This window comes from Mus musculus, chromosome 7, assembly GCF_000001635.26.
Source record: "Mus musculus strain C57BL/6J chromosome 7, GRCm38.p6 C57BL/6J".
Classification (NCBI taxonomy): domain Eukaryota; kingdom Metazoa; phylum Chordata; class Mammalia; order Rodentia; family Muridae; genus Mus; species Mus musculus.
In genome coordinates this window covers 64,813,112-64,836,021 of record NC_000073.6, presented here as the reverse complement: position 1 = coordinate 64,836,021, position 22,910 = coordinate 64,813,112, and the positions used below count along the sequence as shown (strand labels likewise).

The window sequence follows — 22,910 nt, the reverse complement described above, 5'->3', positions numbered from 1 at the left end:
CTGATGCTAGGTCTGTCCTCCATGTCTGTGAGATCAGTGCTTTTAGATTCCACACCTGAGTGAGATCATGCAATAGGGTAAAATGTGGTCTGAAGAAAGCAGAAAGAATGACTATGAGGGGTACAAATATGAGTATGTGAGGCCATGTGTTGTTAACTAGCTGCATTTAGGCTTCTCTCCCCTCTGTGTGTATGTGGAGGTTTCAAAACATTATATTGTATAGGATAAAGACATACAGTGTTATTTGTCAATTTAAAATATATAAGCACTGGGCATGATAAAAGATGCCTTTAATTTCACTGCTCAGGAGGCAGAGGGCAGCTTGGTCTAAATAGTATGTTCCAGGCTAGCCCAAGGCTACATAGTGAAACCGTCTCCTCAAATAACCAGTGAGGGGGCAGGGGTCTGACTGGAATGCCTGGTGTTTTGGGCTATTTGAATCTGCTTCAGGTTAGGGTGTGGCTCAGCCTTAAGCACACACCTTTAATCCCTCTGTCTGGAATATAGACACACCCTTAATTCCAAACAATGAAGGTAAAGTTAGTTTGTAGAAGGAAGTACTCATATTTGAAAGTGATGTCTAATTGAGTGGCAGACAAAGTGGTGAATCAGAGAAAGATTTGACAGAATAGGATATACTTAAACTCTCAGGAGGAGAGAGAAGAAAGGGAAGCTACTTAAGGGAGAGACAGACAGGAAGAAGAGAGTATAGTACAGGAATACAGTAGAGTTTGTGGGGAGCAGTACACTAGAGTTGAGAGGGGGAGTATAGCCATGCAGAGAGAGAGAAGGAGTTTTTTAGAGATAGATCGAAGAGAGAACAAGCTAGATACAGGTAAAGACAGAAGGGACAAGAGAATGAGAGGGAGCCAGAAGATTAGAAAAGATTTCTAGAGCTGGGCAGTGGTGGCGCACGCCTTTAATCCCAGCACTTGGGAGGCAAAGGCAGGCGGATTTCTGAGTTCGAGGCCAGCCTGGTCTACAGAGTGAGTTCCAGGACAGCCAGGGCTACACAGAGAAACCCTGCCTCGAAAAACAAACAAACAAACAAACGAAAGAAAAGATTTCTAGAGTTAGTTTGAGGCCAAGCAGAGCAATTCAGAGGCTCAGAGAAAAGCCAGACTAAGTCAGCTGGGAGAGGAGTTTGAGCCAGAACAGCTTAGTCGAATCAGCCAACCAAATTTCAGAAAGAAGATAGGGCAAGCTAATTCAGCAGCAAATCTCAGAAGCTGAAAACATTCCAGGTCTAGATTAGATGGAATGGTAGCTAGAAGCTTCCAGAACAAGGCCTAGGTTAGCAGATGGAGGCAGTAAGCTTGAGAACACAATTACTTAGTAAATAAAAGTTATTTTTACACACCTGGCATCAAGTAGAGAAGCCCTGCTCTACTTACTTTCTCATACAGCTTAACTAAAGCTTTATTTTCCCATTTTCTCAGACTATAGTATGTGTGTATATATGTACATGTCTGGTCATGTGTATATGGGTACATGAGTGTATACATGTGGAATGTCCAATGTGCTATTAGGATAACAAAGAGTGCAGCCTTTGAACAGATGATTACTCTTCCTAGTCTGTGTTCCTATGTTCTAAGGTATGAACATCAGAAATAGTAATTGGTTCTTATCAGCTGGCTCTGCTTCCCTACACATAGAAGTGTGATCAGCCTGTGAGTGTGGGAAACAGTGGGACTCACAGGTAGCAGTGAGGACAGAACAGAACAGATCCTCAGGAGGCATCTTTAGTGAGATAGCTCATCTTGATGTGGCAGGGAGGGCTATCTAAACCTTTGGGGGTGCGTACGTAGGGGCTATTGGGGTGAGCATACATCATTGGTACAGGACAGGGTACTGGGAATGCCTCATTTGCATAAGGAGGAATTCTATGTGCTGCCGAACATGACCTTATAAAGAGAGAGAAAATTTAACCTGGCCACCAGACTACGTCACCTCCTCTGGTGGGGCAAAGGTAGGAGCACAGGGCTACCTGTGCAGGCCAAGGTGGTGGGGTGCAATCCTACTCCTGCCAATCAGGATGAGATTTCTGGGGTTTGGACACTTCGACCTCACTCTTGCTCTGGCCCTACTTCCCACCCCTGTCCCCCATCCCCAAACACAAACTCCCAGGCCCCAGGGAAGAGGCCAGAGGTTGACACTGGGCAGTCTCTCTTCATTGCTCATCATCTTATCTTTGTTTAGATAGAGTCATACAACTCAACAATTGCCAACTGACTAGAGTAACCATCAATAAGATCTGCGGATCTGCCTGTCTCTGTCCCCCCAGAACTAGAGTTAAAATGGGTGCTGCTGTACCTGGCTTTTTATATGAGTACTGTGAGCCCACACTCAGGTCCTCTCTTGCTTATGTAACAGGCCATCTCTGCAGCCTGAGTGACTGACTGAAAGTTTCATACAAGATTGCCCTCTATCACGTCTTCTGATCTTGTGTGTTAGATAACCCCATGTTTACAGAATCCATACTCCACCTGGGAACTATAGGACCTGTGACATATCTCCAGCATAAATGTGTGAGTCAGCTTTCTATGGGAGTAACAAAATGCTTGTGAAGATCAAGTTATAAAGAATTGAGGTTTAGTTTCGCTCAGAGTTCTAGAGATGCCTGCCCATGATTGCTTGTCTCTTTAGGACTATAACGAGGCAGCAGTATTAAAATATTAAAATCTAGAAATCGTTAGTGTTCAATCAACAGGTCAAGGAGGAATCCCATAGAAAAGGAGAAAGTAGTTTTCAGGCTTTTTATACATATAATCATACCATCCCTTTCTGTTTATATTCTTTTATTTCTTCTGTTGTCTTGTTGACCCTGGTAACATTTTAAGTAATATGTTGAAAAAGTGTGGAAACAGTGGAACCATTTTCTTGATCCTAATTTTTGTGGGAATGCTTTGTTTTCCCCACATAGTATAATTTGTCTGTATATTTGTCATATGTAGCCCTTACTGTATTGAGATGTGTTCATCTATTCATAGTCTCATCATAAATACATGCTGCTGTTTGTCACGAGCCTTTTCTGTGTCTATTGAGAGTATAATGTAATTTCTATGCTTGACTTGTGTGATATATTACATCTTTTGATTTGTATATATCCTGAACCTCTGGGATAAGGCCAATCTGATCATGGTAAATGATCTTTATGCTGTACTCTTAAATTTGGTTTACAAGTATTTTATAGAGAACTTTTGCATCTATGTTCAGCATAGAGACTGACATATAATTTTCTTCCTATTGCTTTTTAAATCTGATTTTGGTATCTGGATAAATCTAGCTTTATAAAGAGGTGGGTTGTGTCCCTTTCTTGTCTATTTTATGGACTAGTTTGAGAATTATTGATAGTAGTTTGGCTTCAAAGTTCTGATAGAACTCAGCAGTGAATCCATCTGGGCCCACATCTTGTTTTTAGTTGGGAGACTCTTGTTTTAATTGCTGCTTTAGTGTGATTGTTTGTTCTAGGCCTTTTTAAATAATTTTTTTCATCTTGGTTTAATTTTGGTAGGTTATAGGTATTCAGACATTCATTCCTTTCTTTTAGATTATCCAAGATAGGAAATATGAGTTAGCTATGCTAGTTTGGTAATTAAGCAGATGAAGAATAGGAAAACAACCAATACTACAAAATCAGCAAACTGAGTGGCATTGAATTCATACCTTTCAGTATTAACTCTAATTATTAACAGTCACAAAATCCCACTCAAAAGACACAGGCTATCAGATTCAGTTACAAAATGGGATCCATTTACTGATACATAGAAGAGGCATACTTCAGCGTCAAAGACTCATGCAGCCTTAGGTTGCAGGTGTGGAAAAGGTGTTCCAAGCAAGTGTTTCTAGAAGCATAACGCTGTTCCAATAGCTGACAAAATGCAGTTCCAACCAAAAGTAGTCAGAAGAAAGAAAGGTCACTCCACATTAATCAGAACAATTTATCAAGAACACATTACAGCTTTCAACGTGTACATAACAGACGCAAGCATGCCCAGTTTTACAGAGGAGACGCTATTAGTGGTAAAGACATCTTAACTACAGCACAGTAACAATGGGTCTTGGAAGACTAGCTGAGGACCTGCGGGGGGCCTGACAAACTTATCCTGTTCTTTAAATGGATAGCTGGGGTCCCTGTGGTACACAGGTGAAATCCTCATGATACATATCCTGCATCCATGTGGTACACAACCTGAATCCCCCTCCCATTGAGTAAAGCTCTCGATTCCTGGAAAAGTCCAGTTGACTGAGTAAACACCATGCACCAGGTGTGAATGCCATGGGTGGTCACAAGGCTGTAAAAGGTCTCTGGTTCAGCACTAGTCAACCCACAGGAAGAAACTATAAGAATCATGCCACATGTTTGTTCTTTTCTCCCTTCCTTGTGATTACATCAGTTCCAGTCCCACTGTCTGGTTTGCAATACATTATAACCTTGGACAAGGAGGTAGGTGGGTTGTAACCACAGCAGCAGGACTTCGGAGCCTGGCTGTCAATGTCTTCAGCTGCTTTACAGTTCTGCTGTTTTAATTAGTTTGTAGAATGAGTTCAACTACATAGATCAGGATCTCCTTGAACTCACAATCCTTCCACCACCACACCTGGCTCGTGTGTGTGTGTGTGTGTGTGTGTGTGTGTGTAAATTTTATGTGTATGGGTGTTTTGCCTGCATGTATATCTGTGTACCATATGTATGCCTGTTGCCCATAGAGACCAGAAGAGGATGTCAAATCCCTTGGAACTGAAGTTACAGGCTGTTGTTAGCTCCAGAATGGGTGTTGCAAGTCAAACCCCTAGTCCTCTAGAAGAATGGACAGTATTTGCAACCTCTGAGCCATCTCTCCAGCTCCCAATATACATCTTTTTAAAAACAATTCCCCTTCTCTGTGAGCTCTATCTGCTGACTCAATAAGTTGCATTTACATTTCAGTGGACATTATAAGTCACCTAGAGGTGACTGATAGCACACAGGAAGAGGTGCACAGGTTGTGTACAGATACAGTAGTATAGAGGATCCTCAGAGGGAGGTGTGTGTCCAGGAACCAATATCCAGTGGATAGTGGGGGATGACTCGTTTATTTTCAACCATCTCATGAATGCTTAGAAATCACACAATCTTATCTTCATCTCTGTGCTCAGCGTTGACACTGAAGCAGCTCATTTAAAAGGCAAGACTGTTTGTGCAGTGGAGGATAGTCCCAGGGAGAGGAAGGTTGTGGGCTGGCTTAGCTGAAAAGCTTGCTTTTCCTCTCCAAAGAACCCTCCAGTGGCTCCAGGGAAGAGACATCCAAATAAATCTTTTCCATCAGTTATTTCACTGACTTTGTGATTAATTCTAAGGAGAATTCGGGAAACCTCATGATTAGTTCCCTGACCTTGACATCTAGATGTGCAGGCAACTGACAGATTTATTTCAAGAGTGCCCCTTGGCGTTGGGGTCACTGGGAAAAACACAGCAGAGCTTTGCAAATGCAACCACAGTAATTCTCTGTGAATCTCTTTGGAGCATTTAAAAGCTAACCTGCCCCCTTATTTATGTTCCATCAGCCTGTCTGGGAGGATAAAGGGCTTACACAACAAAAAGAGGGATGCTACACCCCTGCCATTCTCTGATAGAAGCACAAATGAGCTGGATGTGTGACCTTTGCATGCTGCCAAAAGGACAGCTTGGGGGAAGGCTGAGCTAGGAGTCAAGTCACTAGCCCAGGGGAGGCAAGGCAGGACAGAGGGGACAGAGGCCGATGTGAGTGAACTGGTGAGTCACAGAGGGCACACCAAAGTCACAACTTCATTTTTTTTTTTTTTTTTTTTTTTTTTGCTTTGTGTCAGTTGGAAGCATACCCACCGAGCCTGTGTTTTCCTTTCACTGTTCAATAGATCATATAAGGCAGGAAGTGGTGACTCTGTTTTCGGTTAAGTCCAACTGGAGGCGAATGTGAGCATTCTGAGCATGCGTGAGGCTGAGCTGTGCTCTTCAGTAGGCTCAGCAGAAGTCCATCTGTTGAATCACCCTTTCGCAATGGTGGCCTAAGACCACTGGAAATATCAAATATTTACATTATGATTTATCTCAGCAGCAAGGTTACACTTACAAAGTAGCAACAAAAAGAAATTTATGATTGTGGCCACTATACCATGGGGCCCCAATAAAACTGTATTAAAGGGTCCTAGCATTAGGAAGGTTGAGAATCACTGAGTTAGAAAGAAGGTATAAGCCTTAGTGAGCTGTTGTGCAATGTTGGGTATAATAAAAAATAATAATGTATATATTTCAATTTTGCTAAAACTAAATGTTTTACCACAAAAGAGTTGGTTTGTGGAATGATTGATAGATTTGTTAATTAGTGTAACATTATAATTCACAATGTAAAATCAACACTGTATTGGATTCCCCCACAGACTTACAATGTATATAGTTAATTTTAGTTGAAAATATAGCATAGCCATATTAATTCAAGGCAATTGACAAACATCTAGCAAAACAAAGATGGAAGACACTTATGGCCAAGATTGTGAGTGCAAAGAAGATCACCTCCAGGCCCTGTGGACGTCAAATGGATGGATAATAAGATAGTGATGTGAGACCCCTGTACAAGTCTCAAAAGTTACATTCAAATTGCCAACCTCTTTTTAAAAATGCAGGCTACTATAACAGGGACTAGGAAATAAATCTAGTGAGGGAAGGAACTTCATCACTTCACAGCTGCCCAGAACAAAACACCCAAGCCAGAGGCTTCACTGGAGAATACACCAAGTATTTTCAAAAGGTATTGTTGTTTCTGCACACTATTTATGGAAATGGAAAAGAACGTTGCAGTTTTTTTTTTTTTTTTTTTTTTTTTTTTGGTTTTTCGAGACAGGGTTTCTCTGCAGCCCTGGCTGTCCTGGAACTCACTCTTTAGACCAGGCTGGCCTCGAACTCAGAAATTCGCCTGCTTCTGCCTCCCAAGTGCTGGGACTAAAGGCGTGTGCCACCATGCCGGGCCAGAACATTGCAGTTCTTAATTGGTTTAATGAAACTACTATCATTTTACCAAAAGTAGACACAGATAATGCAGGAAAAAAAGTCCACAGATCACTCAGTAATAAATGTGCAAAAGTCCTTGAAAATAGCAAAAGGAAATACATATTCATGTTTATAAATCATACACATCATTACAAGGGCAATCAATTTAATCCACTTTTTAACAGGAAAAAGAAAACACCACATGGCTATGTTAGCTAATGCAGAAAAAACATTTGACAAAGTTGAATATCCTTTTGTGATTTAAAAAAACTTATCAGAAATATTGTATGAAAAAAAAATATTGTCCATGAAAAATGGAATCAGAAATCCTTGATCTAATCTTTAGAATTGGAAAGCATTCAAGACTTTTTTTTTTCTTTTTTTTTTTTTTTTTTTTTTTTTTTTTTTTTGGTTTTCTCGAGACAGGTGTAGCCCTGGCTGTCCTGGAACTCACTCTGTAGACTAGGCTGGCCTCGAACTCAGAAATCTGCCTGCCTCTGCCTCCCAAGTGCTGGGATTAAAGGCGTGTGCCACCACGCCCAGCTCAAGACTATTTTTGAATAATTTTATTTTGTGAAATGACAATTGTGCTTAATCTAGCTGTAATTTAGGGTACTATGTACCAACTATATTAGCATTTTTCTCATTGAATAATATTTAAACGAATTAAAGTGAACTCATATTTTTTGTTTTGTTTTTTTTTTTTAACATTTCTTTTTTAACTAATTATTTATTTACATTCCAAATGTTGCCCCTGCTCCAGGTGCCCTCCTCCCAGAGTTCTTTACACCATTCCCCCTCCCCTTGGACTTTGAGAGAGTGCTCCCCTCCCCTGCGTATGCCCCTTATCTGGGCATCAAGTCTCTGCAGGATTAGGTGCAGCCTCTTCCACTGAGGCCAGATAAGACAGCTCTCTGCTACATATGTATAGGGGTAGGGGTGGGGGCATCTTGGACCAGCCCGTGTAAGCTCTTTGATTGGTGGCTTAGTCTCTGGGAGCTCTCAGGGGTCCAGATTAGTTGACACTGTTGGTCTTCCTATGGAGTTGTCATCCTCTTCAGCTCCTTCAATGCTTTCCCTAACTTGTCGGTGAACTCATATTTTTAAAGAAAAATATAAAGTCAAGAAATAGCTTAGGAAAATAGGCCTAAGTAATGCCCTCAAGCTAGAAAAGTGACTGCCAAATCCTATATCAACACAATTGATGTGAAAGATTGAATACTTTTCTCTTAAAATCAAGAACAAAGCAAGCATGCTTAATCTCACAGGTATTATCCAACATAGACAAAGTGTTGGAAGCTCAAGCCAATGTAGTCAGACAAGAAAATAAAATAAGAGACATACACATTGCAAAAGATAACATTAAATCAATTCAATTTATATGATATTGGTATAGATGTGTAAAATCACAATGAAATTTTTTTAAAAGACAGCAAACAATACAAATAGCTAACACCAAAAGATAGCTATCTAATCAATGGGATTGGCAAGGTTATAGGACACATAGAAACACACAATTTGATCAGTTACTCTACCTTAGAAAGGAGAAAGGAGAATGTAGGCATACATTTTTCGTTAATAAGGATTCAACCTCCCCTCTAGTCCACCTCCCACCAGAGGTAGTAGAAAAGTCATCAGGATTCAGGGGAAGTAGAGCTGTTTAAAAATAGTTCTATGGGGACGAGTCCAGTCTTTGTTCTGAGGATATCAGCAGTTCAGTCCAGTGGCAAACACCACGCATGAACCAGCAGCTGCAGTCCAGGCCACTAGGCAGTCGCCACACATGAACCAGCAAGGGAAGTTCAATCTGGAAGAAACTGCAAGGCTCATTAACCGGCTGGAGGCCTCGGAAGCACAGCAAGAAGCCCTAGGAACCTCAGAAGTTCTCTGGCAAGTTTCTCTCTATGACCACAAGCCACAAGCAAGGCTCAACAATGCAATGTAAGGCATACAAGTGCGTATATGTCATTAGCAAAGAATATTGAGGCAGAGCAAAGCAAGCTCTCACTGTCTGTGGGGTCATATTTATATTTCTTCTGAACATCATGTGTCCTTTCATATGTTTGCTATAGCAAAACATCCTTTCACCTGTGTGCCCCAACAAGACATAATTTGACATAACTGCCTTTCCAAAGAAACCAGAAGTTTACACTTCAGGAAACCTTGAAATAGCATTTATAGTTACTCAAAATACATATAAATCTAACAAAGCATATATCAGATTCATCTATTTAAAAAGTAGAGATATATAAAGATAGATAAACCCTTAGCTACACTCACTAAAGGGCACAGGGACAAAATCCTAATTAACAAAATCAGAAATGAAAAGGGAGACATAACAACAGATCCTGAAGAAATCCAAAACACCATCAGATCCTTCTACAAAAGGCTATACTCAACAAAACTGGAAAACCTGGACGAAATGGACAAATTTCTGGACAGATACCAGGTACCAAAGTTGAATCAGGATCAAGTTGACCTTCTAAACAGTCCCATATCCCCTAAAGAAATAGAAGCAGTTATTAATAGTCTCCCAGCCAAAAAAAGCCCAGGACCAGACGGGTTTAGTGCAGAGTTCTATCAGACCTTCAAAGAAGATCTAACTCCAGTTCTGCACAAACTTTTTCACAAGATAGAAGTAGAAGGTATTCTACCCAACTCATTTTATGAAGCCACTATTACTCTGATACCTAAACCACAGAAAGATCCAACAAAGATAGAGAACTTCAGACCAATTTCTCTTATGAACATCGATGCAAAAATCCTTAATAAAATTCTTGCTAACCGAATCCAAGAACACATTAAAGCAATCATCCATCCTGACCAAGTAGGTTTTATTCCAGGGATGCAGGGATGGTTTAATATACGAAAATCCATCAATGTAATCCATTATATAAACAAACTCAAAGACAAAAACCACATGATCATCTCATTAGATGCAGAAAAAGCATTTGACAAGATCCAACACCCATTCATGATAAAAGTTCTGGAAAGATCAGGAATTCAAGGCCAATACCTAAACATGATAAAAGCAATCTACAGCAAACCAGTAGCCAACATCAAAGTAAATGGAGAGAAGCTGGAAGCAATCCCACTAAAATCAGGGACTAGACAAGGCTGCCCACTTTCTCCCTACCTTTTCAACATAGTACTTGAAGTATTAGCCAGAGCAATTCGACAACAAAAGGAGATCAAGGGGATACAAATTGGAAAAGAGGAAGTCAAAATATCACTTTTTGCAGATGATATGATAGTATATATAAGTGACCCTAAAAATTCCAACAGAGAACTCCTAAACCTGATAAACAGCTTCGGTGAAGTAGCTGGATATAAAATTAACTCAAACAAGTCAATGGCCTTTCTCTACACAAAGAATAAACAGGCTGAGAAAGAAATTAGGGAAACAACACCCTTCTCAATAGCCACAAATAATATAAAATATCTCGGCGTGACTCTAACGAAGGAAGTGAAAGATCTGTATGATAAAAACTTCAAGTCCCTGAAGAAAGAAATTAAAGAAGATCTCAGAAGATGGAAAGATCTCCCATGCTCATGGATTGGCAGGACCAACATTGTAAAAATGGCTATCTTGCCAAAAGCAATCTACAGATTCAATGCAATCCCCATTAAAATTCCAACTCAATTCTTCAACGAATTAGAAGGAGCAATTTGCAAATTCATCTGGAATAACAAAAAACCTAGGATAGCAAAAACTCTTCTCAAGGATAAAAGAACCTCTGGTGGAATCACCATGCCTGACCTAAAGCTTTACTACAGAGCAATTGTGATAAAAACTGCATGGTACTGGTATAGAGACAGACAAGTGGACCAATGGAATAGAATTGAAGACCCAGAAATGAACCCACACACCTATGGTCACTTGATCTTCGACAAGGGAGCCAAAACCATCCAGTGGAAGAAAGACAGCATTTTCAACAATTGGTGCTGGCACAACTGGTTGTTATCATGTAGAAGAATGCGAATCGATCCATACTTATCTCCTTGTACTAAGGTCAAATCTAAGTGGATCAAGGAACTTCACATAAAACCAGAGACACTGAAACTTATAGAGGAGAAAGTGGGGAAAAGCCTTGAAGATATGGGCACAGGGGAAAAATTCCTGAACAGAACAGCAATGGCTTGTGCTGTAAGATCGAGAATTGACAAATGGGACCTAATGAAACTCCAAAGTTTCTGCAAGGCAAAAGACACTGTCTATAAGACAAAAAGACCACCAACAGACTGGGAAAGGATCTTTACCTATCCTAAATCAGATAGGGGACTAATATCCAACATATATAAAGAACTCAAGAAGGTGGACCTCAGAAAATCAAATAACCCCCTTAAAAAATGGGGCTCAGAACTGAACAAAGAATTCTCACCTGAGGAATACCGAATGGCAGAGAAGCACCTGAAAAAATGTTCAACATCCTTAATCATCAGGGAAATGCAAATCAAAACAACCCTGAGATTCCACCTCACACCAGTGAGAATGGCTAAGATCAAAAATTCAGGTGACAGCAGATGCTGGCGAGGATGTGGAGAAAGAGGAACACTCCTCCATTGTTGGTGGGATTGCAGGCTTGTACAACCACTCTGGAAATCAGTCTGGCGGTTCCTCAGAAAATTGGACATAGTACTACCGGAGGATCCAGCAATACCTCTCCTGGGCATATATCCAGAAGAAGCCCCAACTGGTAAGAAGGACACATGCTCCACTATGTTCATAGCAGCCTTATTTATAATAGCCAGAAACTGGAAAGAACCCAGATGCCCCTCAACAGAGGAATGGATACAGAAAATGTGGTACATCTACACAATGGAGTACTACTCAGCTATTAAAAAGAATGAATTTATGAAATTCCTAGCCAAATGGATGGACCTGGAGAGCATCATCCTGAGTGAGGTAACACAATCACAAAGGAACTCACACAATATGTACTCACTGATAAGTGGATATTAGCCCAAAACCTAGGATACCCACGATATAAGATACAATTTCCTAAACACATGAAACTCAAGAAAAATGAAGACTGAAGTGTGGACACTATGCCCCTCCTTAGAAGTGGGAACAAAACACCCATGGAAGGAGTTACAGAAACAAAGTTTGGAGCTGAGATGAAAGGATGGACCATGTAGAGACTGCCATATCCAGGGATCCACCCCATAATCAGCATCCAAACGCTGACACCATTGCATATACTAGCAAGATTTTATCGAAAGGACCCAGATGTAGCTGTCTCTTGTGAGACTATGCCGGGGCCTAGCAAACACAGAAGTGGATGCTCACAGTCAGCTAATGGATGGATCACAGGGCTCCCAATGGAGGAGCTAGAGAAAGTACCCAAGGAGCTAAAGGGATCTTCAACCCTATAGGTGGAACAACATTATGAACTAACCAGTACCCCTGAGCTCTTGACTCTAGCTGCATATGTATCAAAAGATGGCCTAGTCGGCCATCACTGGAAAGAGAGGCCCATTGGACACGCAGACTTTGTGTGCCCCGGTACAGGGGAACGCCAGGGCCAAAGGGGGGGAGTGGGTGGGTAGGGGAGTGGGGGTGGGTGGGTAAGGGGGACTTTTGGTATAGCATTGGAAATGTAAATGAGCTAAATACCTAATAAAAAATGGAAAAAAAAACACTAAAATATTAGTAGAAGAAAAAAAAAATAAAAAAAAAAAAAAAAAAAAAAGTAGAGATATGTACTCTATTCTTTCATTTGAACATAAAAACAGTATCTGTTCTTCCCAAATTGATGTGTAGGTTTGACTCCTACCAAAATCCCAGCCAAAAATTCTATAGACATTGACAATCATATCTAAAGCATATATGGGAGGAAGAAATTTAGAAGAGAATAAAATGGGAAAAATTTACCTATTCTATTTCTGCATTATTGCTGTAGAAATCAAGACTGTGTGTAGTGGAGAAAGACAGATAGACAGACCAGTGGGATATAACAGAGAAACCAGAAATGGATTCACACAGATACAATGTGCTAAGTTTTGACAAAGCAATGCAGAAAAAAAGGCGTTGCCAGTCATTAGATCAGTTAGACATCTCTAGGCAAAATCGGCCTCAACCAAAGTCTTGTATCTTGCACAAAAATTCAATCAGGGAAAATCCTGATGAATCAAAAAGCAATGATAAAAATTTTTTTTGAGAAACTTTTAAAGAAAATCAGTAGAAAATCATCTGAATCTAGGGCTCAGCAAAAAGTTCTTTCATTAATGGTTGGGATGCAAGAGTAAAAAAATTCCAAAATCACCAAAATTGGAAACTTTTGCTGTACAAATGCTTGTCTTGGGTAATGAAGAGAAGCTGTATAACATGAGACACCGTAAAATCCGCAAACCACGTGTTTAACAGAACCATGCATGTGTGTACTGGCTCTTAGATTCTGAAGTTATAATTGTTTTATTTTGCTGTTTTAGTGTCCTATATTCCTGCTTCCAGTTCTCCTCAGTTGCTCCAAAAGGACTGGAGGTCTGTCCGTGTGAGCCTGCTCCAGTGACCTTGGCAAGCTTTGTTTGCCATTTTCAGAATAGTTCCCAGAGCCTCTGACTCCTGCTTCAGTGTGACTTGCTTGGTCACAGAGGTGGTCTGTTTGTTCTTTTCTCATGGCCTTAGAATTTCCTTTATCTCTTGTCTGTGTACATCATTCTTCTTTTCCCTCCTCCCACTTCCCCTCCTCTTTTTCTTGGCCTACTCTCTCATTTTGGTAAGGTTCTCCCTTCATCACTTTTCCTGCCAAAATTCAAAAGCCAGGATGTGAAATTTAAGGATGCCATCACTATTCTGGTGCTGTGTAAACTTTCCTGCATTATCTACTACAAAGATCCCTAGAGGCCCAGTAGCTCCATCCAATAGGTATATTATACTCAAATGAAATGCCATGTGCGTGTCCTGGGACATGAATGCAGAGTACTCTCAACTACCAAACATTGGCAACATCTGAAGTGTCCATCAGTAGATTAGGCATTAAAAAAATAGAGTGTATTCATACTGTATAATATGATGCCAACAAGCATCACTCAACTGCATCTAAAATAGTAACAGTCTTGAAGTGCATAAAGCTAGGAAAACACGTGAAATTAATCAGAATGGCAATGGTAAAAATATACAGTTGGAAACATTGGAGTGCTCACCAAAGCAGGGAGGGATGTGGTGAACTTTCTGGGTGGTAGAGAGTAGGAGGTCTGTGTGCTTACACGTGTGTGTGTATGTGTGTGTGTGTGTGTGTGTACACATGTGCTTTCACAGGATGAATGATAAAGAACATGGGGAAGGATGAAAACAGCCCTATGTCCTAAAATGTGATGCTGTTTTATCATACCTACACCCCACAGACAAGAGTGTGAAAGTCTAGCATCACCTAGGGAGCGTTGGTGAAGATGCAGGTGAGCTTGAATGCTTATGTCCTTGTTGGTAGAAGTTTCATTTGGATAATTTGAAAACCATCAGACTTTTCATAATAATGTCATGTATCAATTGGCAAACAAGATATATAGCTATACTGTGTGAATCTCCTGCTAAGGCCTGGACTGGGGCCCTTCAGTTCCCCTGGGCTTTGTCTTGTTTCTTTCTGAAGGTCTTTAGTTCTAGAAGTGGGGGCGAGTACAAAAATCACAAAGCCAAGGAAGATTGAGGCTCAGAGCTCTGAGCCCATCGCTTCTGCCCGCCTGGGCTGGTGAGAGCCCGTCACAAAGTCCTCCATCCCCCTGATGTAACATGAATCATCCTGAGGGGGGCACTGGGTTGAATCTGAGGCTGTTTTCCTGTGGGTTGGTGTAGAGAAGCTGGGAACACAGGCTAGCAAAAGCTAAAAGGAGAAAGCCCTTCTGATAAGCAGAAGCCCAGGTAAGAAGCAGGATGAACGGGTCATAGGGACTCAGGGAAAGACCTGGGTGTAGACATTGTCTTGGGACACAGCTTAAGTGGGTCAAATGGTTAAGCAACATGGCATCAGGGCCCTGAGTGCCTCACCTGCAGGGGACATGTTTTGTAGGGAAAGCCAGCATGCGCTGAATCCCAGGACATCCCTTAGCTCTGTGGATGTGGTCTGACCCCACACCCAGTGATAAAGAATGACAGGCATGATCCATAGAAGCCTGTGGCACCATCCTTTGCAGTACACCGTACAATGGAAAATCATTTGTTATAGTTACTTTTGGCTAATACTTGTCTAGGAAAAAAACACAGGCAACGAGTCCCCTGGTGTGAAACATTCATCAGGATTTATTGAAAGTGGGGTACCTGCTCATCTACAGAAGAGAATATGTTTTATGTTACATCAGCTTTGAATAAAATCCCCCAGATTTAAGTGAATGTTTTCTGGTTAGGCATTTTATATCCAGATTTTCTTTGTCTGTCTGTCTCCCTTCCTTCCTTCCTTCCTTCCTTCCTTCCTTCCTTCCTTCCTTCCTTCCTTCCTTCCTCCCTCCCTCCCTCCCTCCCTCCTTCCCTCCCTTCTTCCCTTCTTCCTTCCTTCCTTCCTTCCTTCCTTCCTTCCTTCCTTCCTTCCTTCCTCCCTTTCTTTTCTTCTTTCTTTCCCTCTTTCTTTGTCTTCCTCCCTCCCGCCCTCCTCCCCCTCTATTTATTTATTTCTTCTTTCCGGCACTGCTAAATCTATTCTTTTCCCTATAGCTGAAAATCTCCTATTTTTTTTTCTTGCTTTGCCATTATTTTTCCAAGTTCTTTGGATACATTTGTCTCCTTCTGTGGCCCTTAGTTTTCCAAGCTATTTTAACTCATAGACATAGACCTAGACCTAGACATCATAGACATAGACATAGACATAGACAGATATAGACAAGGACATAGACATATATGTTAGAGACACATGTTACCTTGCCTAGCTTCCAATGGACTCTGGGGATTCAAACTTAGATGTTGGTGTGCCTTGCCCACTGAGCCAGCTCTCCAGCTCTGCCTTCTCCTTTTCTAATCATTACTTGTTAAACAGAAGTTGAACTAATTCACGGTGGCATTCATGGCCTTGGTCAATGGAGATTGTCTTAGCTGTAATCATATGTCACTTTTCACATGTCCTTCCTATGTCATACCTCAGAGGCCAGATGCCGTGCTAACGGTGAGGCTTGTCTGTGTCCCTGTTTAGATCAAGTTCGACAGTGTGGAGGTGTGTGTATGCTGTGAGCTGCAACACCACTCATCCGGATGCAGCAACCTCGGGGAGACACTGAAGCTGAACCCACTGCAGGAAAACTGTAACGCTGTGCGGCTGACCTTGAAGGTGAGGCTGGGCACTGCCTGCGCATGCATTTCTTCCCTCTCTTGAAGACATTAAGGAAGATTTATTAGCATATAGATTCCTTTCTGCTCATGATTCATCTGGGCGCTTGGATGCTGAGGGACCAGCCTTCAGGAAAGAGCACCTTAAAGGGCTGTAGACGATTTGGAAGCTCTGCTTTTTGGCCCCTGTTTCCATCGTTGCTGTGTCATTTTCCTGCCTCTGATAAGAATGGCTGAGTGAGTTCTTCACACATGAGGTTGCTGTGATTTTTTTTTTCTCCTTTCGTCACAGTCTCTGATGTAACTCTGACAAGGATCACATGGTTATTCATTTTAGTTTTAAAAATATATTTAGGTCAGGTGAGATGGCTCAGTGGGTAAAGGCCTTGACACCAAGCTAATGACCTGAGTTAGACCACGTGGAGGAAGGAGATATCTGACTCCAGAAAATTGTCTTCTCTCCTCACACACATGCTCGTGTACACCCACAAGAAATAAACAAACAAACAAATAAATAAAGTGATTAAAAGATATTTAAAGAAAGAAGTCTTACAAGAAGTCTCACGGTAATCTACTCTCATATAGAGCATTCGATCTTTTATAAAGGGGCATAGAAGCCTGGGCATGATGGAGCACCTATAATCCTAGCAGTCAGGAGGGAAGCCAGTTGGATCTCTGAGTTCAAGGCCAACCTGTTTTGCATACAGAATTCTAGGCCAGTCAGGGATACACAGTGAGACCCTGTCTCAAAATAAAGGTGGGAAGAGCACATGGAAAAGCTATCTATGCTATCCTCCCCCAATCTGGCTTCTTATAAGGGTTACCTTACTGAAAACCCAAGCTGGCTGCTTAAAAATACATCTGAACAGTCAATGCAGGTCTTTTCTTGTTGCTGAACAGAAGTGCCTGAAATGTTTTGAAAAGCCACAATGACATTAAGAGACCTCTTGGTTGGGGGTGAGGCTTGTTTACAGTATGTGGGGAGCTATTGTCCATGGCAGAAAGCAGGGTTTCCAAGGGCCATAGGCTCCAAAGACAGCCACCTCCAATTGGGGAAGAAGAAAAAGGATGGCCACTTGGGGTGTACCTGTGCTTGCTTAGTCTGTAGGCAGTTTCCCCAATACCTGCCTTGTCCACATGGAGAAATGGACCAAGTTCACAGGCCTGCTACCCACCAAAGTGACATAGCCAGTGAGAATGGCAGAGGCCAGAATTGCAGGTTCAGGAGGGTGCTTTTCTGGTACCAACTATCTCTTGTGGTCCTACATGACATACCATCCTACATGCTGGGGTCTGCTTAGGAACAGTGCCCAGGGCCTGCATGGCTGTTCACAACCCACCGCAAAAGGGAGCAGGCAGACATTGCTTACTCTAAGATCTCATTCCGATAAGTCACTGCCTAAGCTCAGGTGTGCCTTCTTTCCATATGTAAAGAATATAATCAGACAGTAGGTTCCTGGGAGGCCTGCAAACTCCCAGGGAATCTAAGGCTCTGGGGACCACTTATGTGTGCCAATCACCTTTCTGATATGATTTAATATGTGTGTGTGTGTGTGTGTGTGTGTGTGTGTGTGTAATCTACTTGGAAGAAAAAGGGTTTAGTTTGTTGTACAGTTTTAGTATTTCAAATGTGTGATCAAGAGATGCCTTCTTCTCTAGACCATGGGGAGCCGGCACACCACGACTAGAGTGTGTGGTGGGATAAAACTATTCATCTTACCCCAGGCAAGGGAGTGGAAGCAAAAGAAGAAAGGACCAGTCTCTCACAACCCCCTTGCAGGTTATCTTCCAGTGACCTGAGAACTTCTAAAGTCTTTCCTCCTAAATCCCCACTTTTTACTATGTATTTATTTTTTTATATGTACAGCTATTTGCTGGCATGTGCCTGGTGACCTCAGAAGCCAGAACAGGATGAGGATTCCAGATAGAATGTGGGTGCTGAGAATCAAATTCTGCTCCTCTATAAGAACAGCAAGTGCTCTTAAATGCTAAGCCATCTCTCCCAGTCCCAAGGACCCAGCTTCTAACAGTGGGCCTTAGGCAGACATTTAATCAAACCATTCTGCTACTTATTTTATTTTACTTTCACATAGTGGGTTATATAGAGTATTTTGTCTGTTCCCCCAGTGCCCCCAACTTCTTGGAATCTTTATTTAGTGAGACGCAGAACCCAGTTTCATGAGCCCTCTGAGGAGATGTGAATTGAAAGGTAATGGTAGTCTGGGGAAACGATGTTTTCTTTAAGGTGGCAGGCTCAGGCCTGGGTCGCCTGGGCTGTGCAGTTCTATTGTTGTGTGCTGTTCTATTACCTTAAGAAGAGAAAAGAACGGGGAATACGTTTATGGATTAGCCACAGGAAGCGTAGGAATTCAAGTCAGGGCTGGCCAGCCTATCAGAGTGTCTGAACCTTGTCAGTGACTCTTCCTCATGTAGATGTAGATACCCAGGACACTGGTAAGAGATGAGGGCAAAGGAAGGCTCCCCCAAACCTCATTGCTACTTAAAAATAAAGACTCTCCAGGAAGAGGCTGTCAGAGCTGATGGCAGGAGGCTCAAGGGAGACAGGGTTGATGGTTGAGGTGCGAGGGTGATGATCTGGCCACAGCAGTGACTTGGAATTAGGAGAAGCATACCGTTACCCCTGTTCCCTGGTGGAGGCCTCTCTCTAGGGAGTAGTGATGCTGGGATTAAAAACTTGCTCGTACCTGAGATCAGCCAGACGAGGACGATCGGAAGTGTCTGTGGTTCATTGCTGTCTTCCAGCTTTGCTATTTTCTGAACTTGTTTCCGTTATCCTCGGTCGTTAGCATTACCACATACACTTTAGAATAAGCTTGTCAGTTCCTGTGGTGGCCCTGCTGGGATTTTGATTGAGATCGTGTGGAACCCACGCGTAGCTTTGAAAGTGTCTATTTAGGGGCTGGTGAGATGGCTCAGTGGGTAAGAGCACCCGACTGCTCTTCCAAAGGTCCAGAGTTCAAATCCCAGCAACCACATGGTGGCTCACAACCATCCACAACAAGATCTGACTTCCTCTTCTGGAGTGTCTGAAGACAGCTACAGTGTACTTACATATATTAATAAATAAATCTAAAAAAAAAAAAAAAAAAAACAAAAAAAAAAAAAAGAAAGTGTCTATTTAGGTCTTCTTTTATTTCAACAGTGTTTATTATCTTCATCAGCATGTAATTTTCAGTTTATAGATCTTCACATGTTTTGAGTTATTTGTCCTTCTTTTCCATTTATTGATGCTATTTCCATAATACTTTAGAATCATCTCTTATCATTGAATCCAGATTTGACGCTTGTTACTGAACTTGTATCCTGTGATCTTAGTAAACTCAGTTACCAGCAGTAGGGACTCTTTGGTAGCTGCCCCAAAGAACTCTTTGGTATTGCAGAGGCCATTTTACATGTCCTATTCTGATTGCCCAGGCTTCCCCAGAGAACAGACCCACCAGGGCACTTGTAGACATAGATTCAGGACAGGGGACTTCATTCATTCACTTGACCATGGGCCCGAGAAGCCTCACAATAGGCTGTCCACAAGCCGGAGAGCCTGGGATTCTGGGAGTGAAGTTCAGTCTAATGCCAAAACCTTCAGAATTAAGAAGACAGATTGTAACTCAGCCTAAGGCCAGAGGCCAGAAGACCTGGGAAGCCACTGATGGAGGTCTCAGAGTTCAGAGTGCTTTGAGTTCTCTGATGTCCCAGCAGGAGAGGGCTGAGAAAGAGGGGCTGTGTCACCTTCACATTTTGTCATTTCTGAGACTCCAGCTGATTAGATGGTATGCAACTACATTGAGGGTAGACCTTCCCACTTGGTCCACTGATTTGTATGCAACTCCCCTTCACAGGCACACCTGGAAACAGGTTCTCTTGGTATCCTTCATCCAGTCTAGTCAACACCTAAGATGAGCTGTCACGTGCTCCAGTTTGGATGGTCCATTCCCTTTCCTTGATTGATTGATTGATTGATTGACCATTTTTTATTTATTTTCTGTAACAGGAGACTCCAGAACATGGCCTAACAGAGGTGTCAAGGGCACACATTGTTTCGCTGCTCCTGATTTTAGATCTTGCACATACCATTTGCTCCAAATCAGTGATTCCCATCATTGGATAGTAAAGCCCACTCCTCCATGAGTAGATGTTGTATTTTGTTGATCTCTCACAACATTGACATAGGTCACCTCCTTATAGAAATCAGGCTCCCAGAAAACCAAACACCAGCTTTATTGATGTATCCCAGCAGGCACCGGACAGAGCTAAAGTTCTGGAGTCCAGCTCCATCCTGAAGCTTGTTTGTTTGTTTGTTTGTTTGTTTGTTTGTTTTTAAGCTTCTCCAGTTTGAGCAACAGTGATGAATTCTCTATGTGACTATGACATCTCTGGTTTCTGTCTATATGAGCATCCTAGGGTGGTCTCTGTGTCTTGAACCATTGAAGGGACATTTCTTCTGCAGTTTAAGCATACTTAGAGATGAAGCTATTGCAGACAGCCCTTAGGCCATTCTTCAGTAAATGGGCTCTTGCAGTTTAACAGGACAGCTGTGTCAATCATGTCACAGGACATCTTTGCAAACATGCTCTGCAAACCTTTGCTTTCTTGAGATAAGAGGAGAGGGATTCAACTGAAACAGGCAGGGATACAAGCAGAGCCTGGTAAAATGTTAACACATCTTAATCCTATGGCTCTACTAAATCTTGTAGCTCTCAGGCAGAAACTGGTAAGCTATCACAGTGCAGGGCAGCAGCATCACAGAATACTAAATGTTTAGCATCTGTTTCTCTCTCTCTCTCTCTCTCTCTCCCTTTGATCTCATACTCTTCTGCAGTCTGATAACATGGTGACGAAATAGACTTCTCAGAGGTGAGCCAACCTGCATCCCCTATACCATCCTTTGGTCCCTTTGCTTTGGCTATATTGATGATACTATATATTAAGGCTTTTTTTTCATATCTGTAACTCCTTTTCTCTCTCTCTCTCTCTCTTTTTTTTTTCAAGACAGGGACTCACCATGTAGCCTAGGCTGGCCTTGAACTTTGGGCAATCTTCTTGCCTTAACCTTTCAACTGCTAGAATGACAGGTTTGAGCCACTACTCCTGGCCACTCCCTGTTCCTAGCATTTCCATTAGGCTGGTCCTTGCTTCTATCCAGCTGGCCACTTACCTGATGGTCCTACTTATTGCCCATCTCCTCCACTCCAGCTAGTGTCTGACTGTCTTTTCTCCAGGCGAGTTCTCATATTTCTTCTCAGAGGCTCCATCTTTCTCTTAGAATTTGATTGGTTGCCTGAAGTGTCAGTGGGCTCAGTCTAAATAGGGATTTTGCAGTGCCCAGTGTTCCCGTGTTCTGTCATAACTGTAGAACAGTGCTCTTGACAGCTTTCTCTAGCCTATGGGGCATAAGGAATCCCGTTCTAGAAGATTCCATCTCTGCCAGGCTAACATTTCCAAACAGTTCCTCCGCAGCTGCCATCTTCTCCCTTTGTCTGGCTCTTCGCCAGAAGAACTTGTACCATTTCTAGTCTTTCTTAGATCTTTCTTCTGAGCAACATGGTCACGTCAAAGCCCTAAAGCAGATTCCTGACCCCTCAATGCTAACACAAACTTGTGTTCTTTAAGTGGGCTTTACTTAAGGATTTTTTTACTTTCTTTTCACAATTACAGATACTTCTTCTGAGAGACCCATGCATCCCATCGTGTTGTCGAGTTTTCTCATAACTACTGGCCCAATCATTTTTAACATGATGTTGCTTTTGGAAACTTAAGACATGCTGTGGTGGTATATGACTTCCTCCTTGGAAGCTGCGGCTTCTCAGGGAGCGTTGCTAGTATTAAAGCTCTCGGGTCCCAGAACGAATCTGCATGGTAGGGAATGGGGCCATTCTAAGCAGGGCCGATCTGCACAGAAGTGTATGGCAGCCTTGTTTAGCCTTTGAAGAAAGATCCCTATACCTAGCAGAGGTGGAGGCTGGAGAAATACTTCTTGATTGGTTCCCTTGATCTCTGTTTAGGACAGCAATTACAGTGGGCTCATTGATCTTTTGTATAGTCTCATTTGAGGTCTTACTTACCTGATTAGTAACAATCCATATCCAAGTCTACATATTAAATTATAGATTATCTATCCTTGTAGCTAATGAACTCAGTTGATGCTGGTAAAATCCCATATAATTGGCTTGACAGTCAAAGAGCTTTGATTTTGGTAGTGTTAGAATGAACTGGAACTGACTTAGTGAGGGTTGGCTAAATGCTTGTCACCTATCAGGGTGCCCTCCCTGTTTCCTGAGTGGCACCAGGACAATCTGCACCTGAACAATCTGCCAGCCAGGGAAAGAGCCTGGGGGCTATTCCTGTGTCTGATGAGGAAGGAACTCAGAATCCAGAGAAAGATGCAGAACATGTAGTCCTTGCTTGTTTGGAGGCTCAGAAGCCCATAAATCTCTTTCTGCCTTCTGCCTCGCTCTGTCCTACCTCCCCTTCCCTGCTTTGCCCTGCCCTTCACCACTCGGAAGCATTAGTAGAGAACCCTTGGGGCAGAAACCCTCTCTGTCAAAGATATTGATAGTTTCGTAAACCTAACACCTCAGGCCACAGCAAAATGTTGTATTCTGTAGCCACCAAGTTGAAGACAGAACAGAGCCAGCA

The 22,910-nt window shown here is 42.1% G+C and overlaps 1 protein-coding gene across 2 annotated transcripts in view; it reads left to right on the top strand.

Annotated features, from left to right (window-relative positions):
• Positions 1–22,910, top strand: part of Fam189a1 (family with sequence similarity 189, member A1) — a 400,438-nt gene that overhangs the window by 320,507 nt on the left and 57,021 nt on the right. Inside the window, exon 4 of one of the 2 annotated variants that reach the window (NM_183087.4) lies at positions 16,123–16,257. The exons of the other annotated variant lie outside the window; for it this stretch is intronic. Within the exon in view, the coding sequence (NP_898910.2) occupies positions 16,123–16,257 (135 nt within the window). The remainder of the gene's footprint in view (positions 1–16,122; positions 16,258–22,910) is intronic. 2 annotated transcript variants of the gene reach the window in all.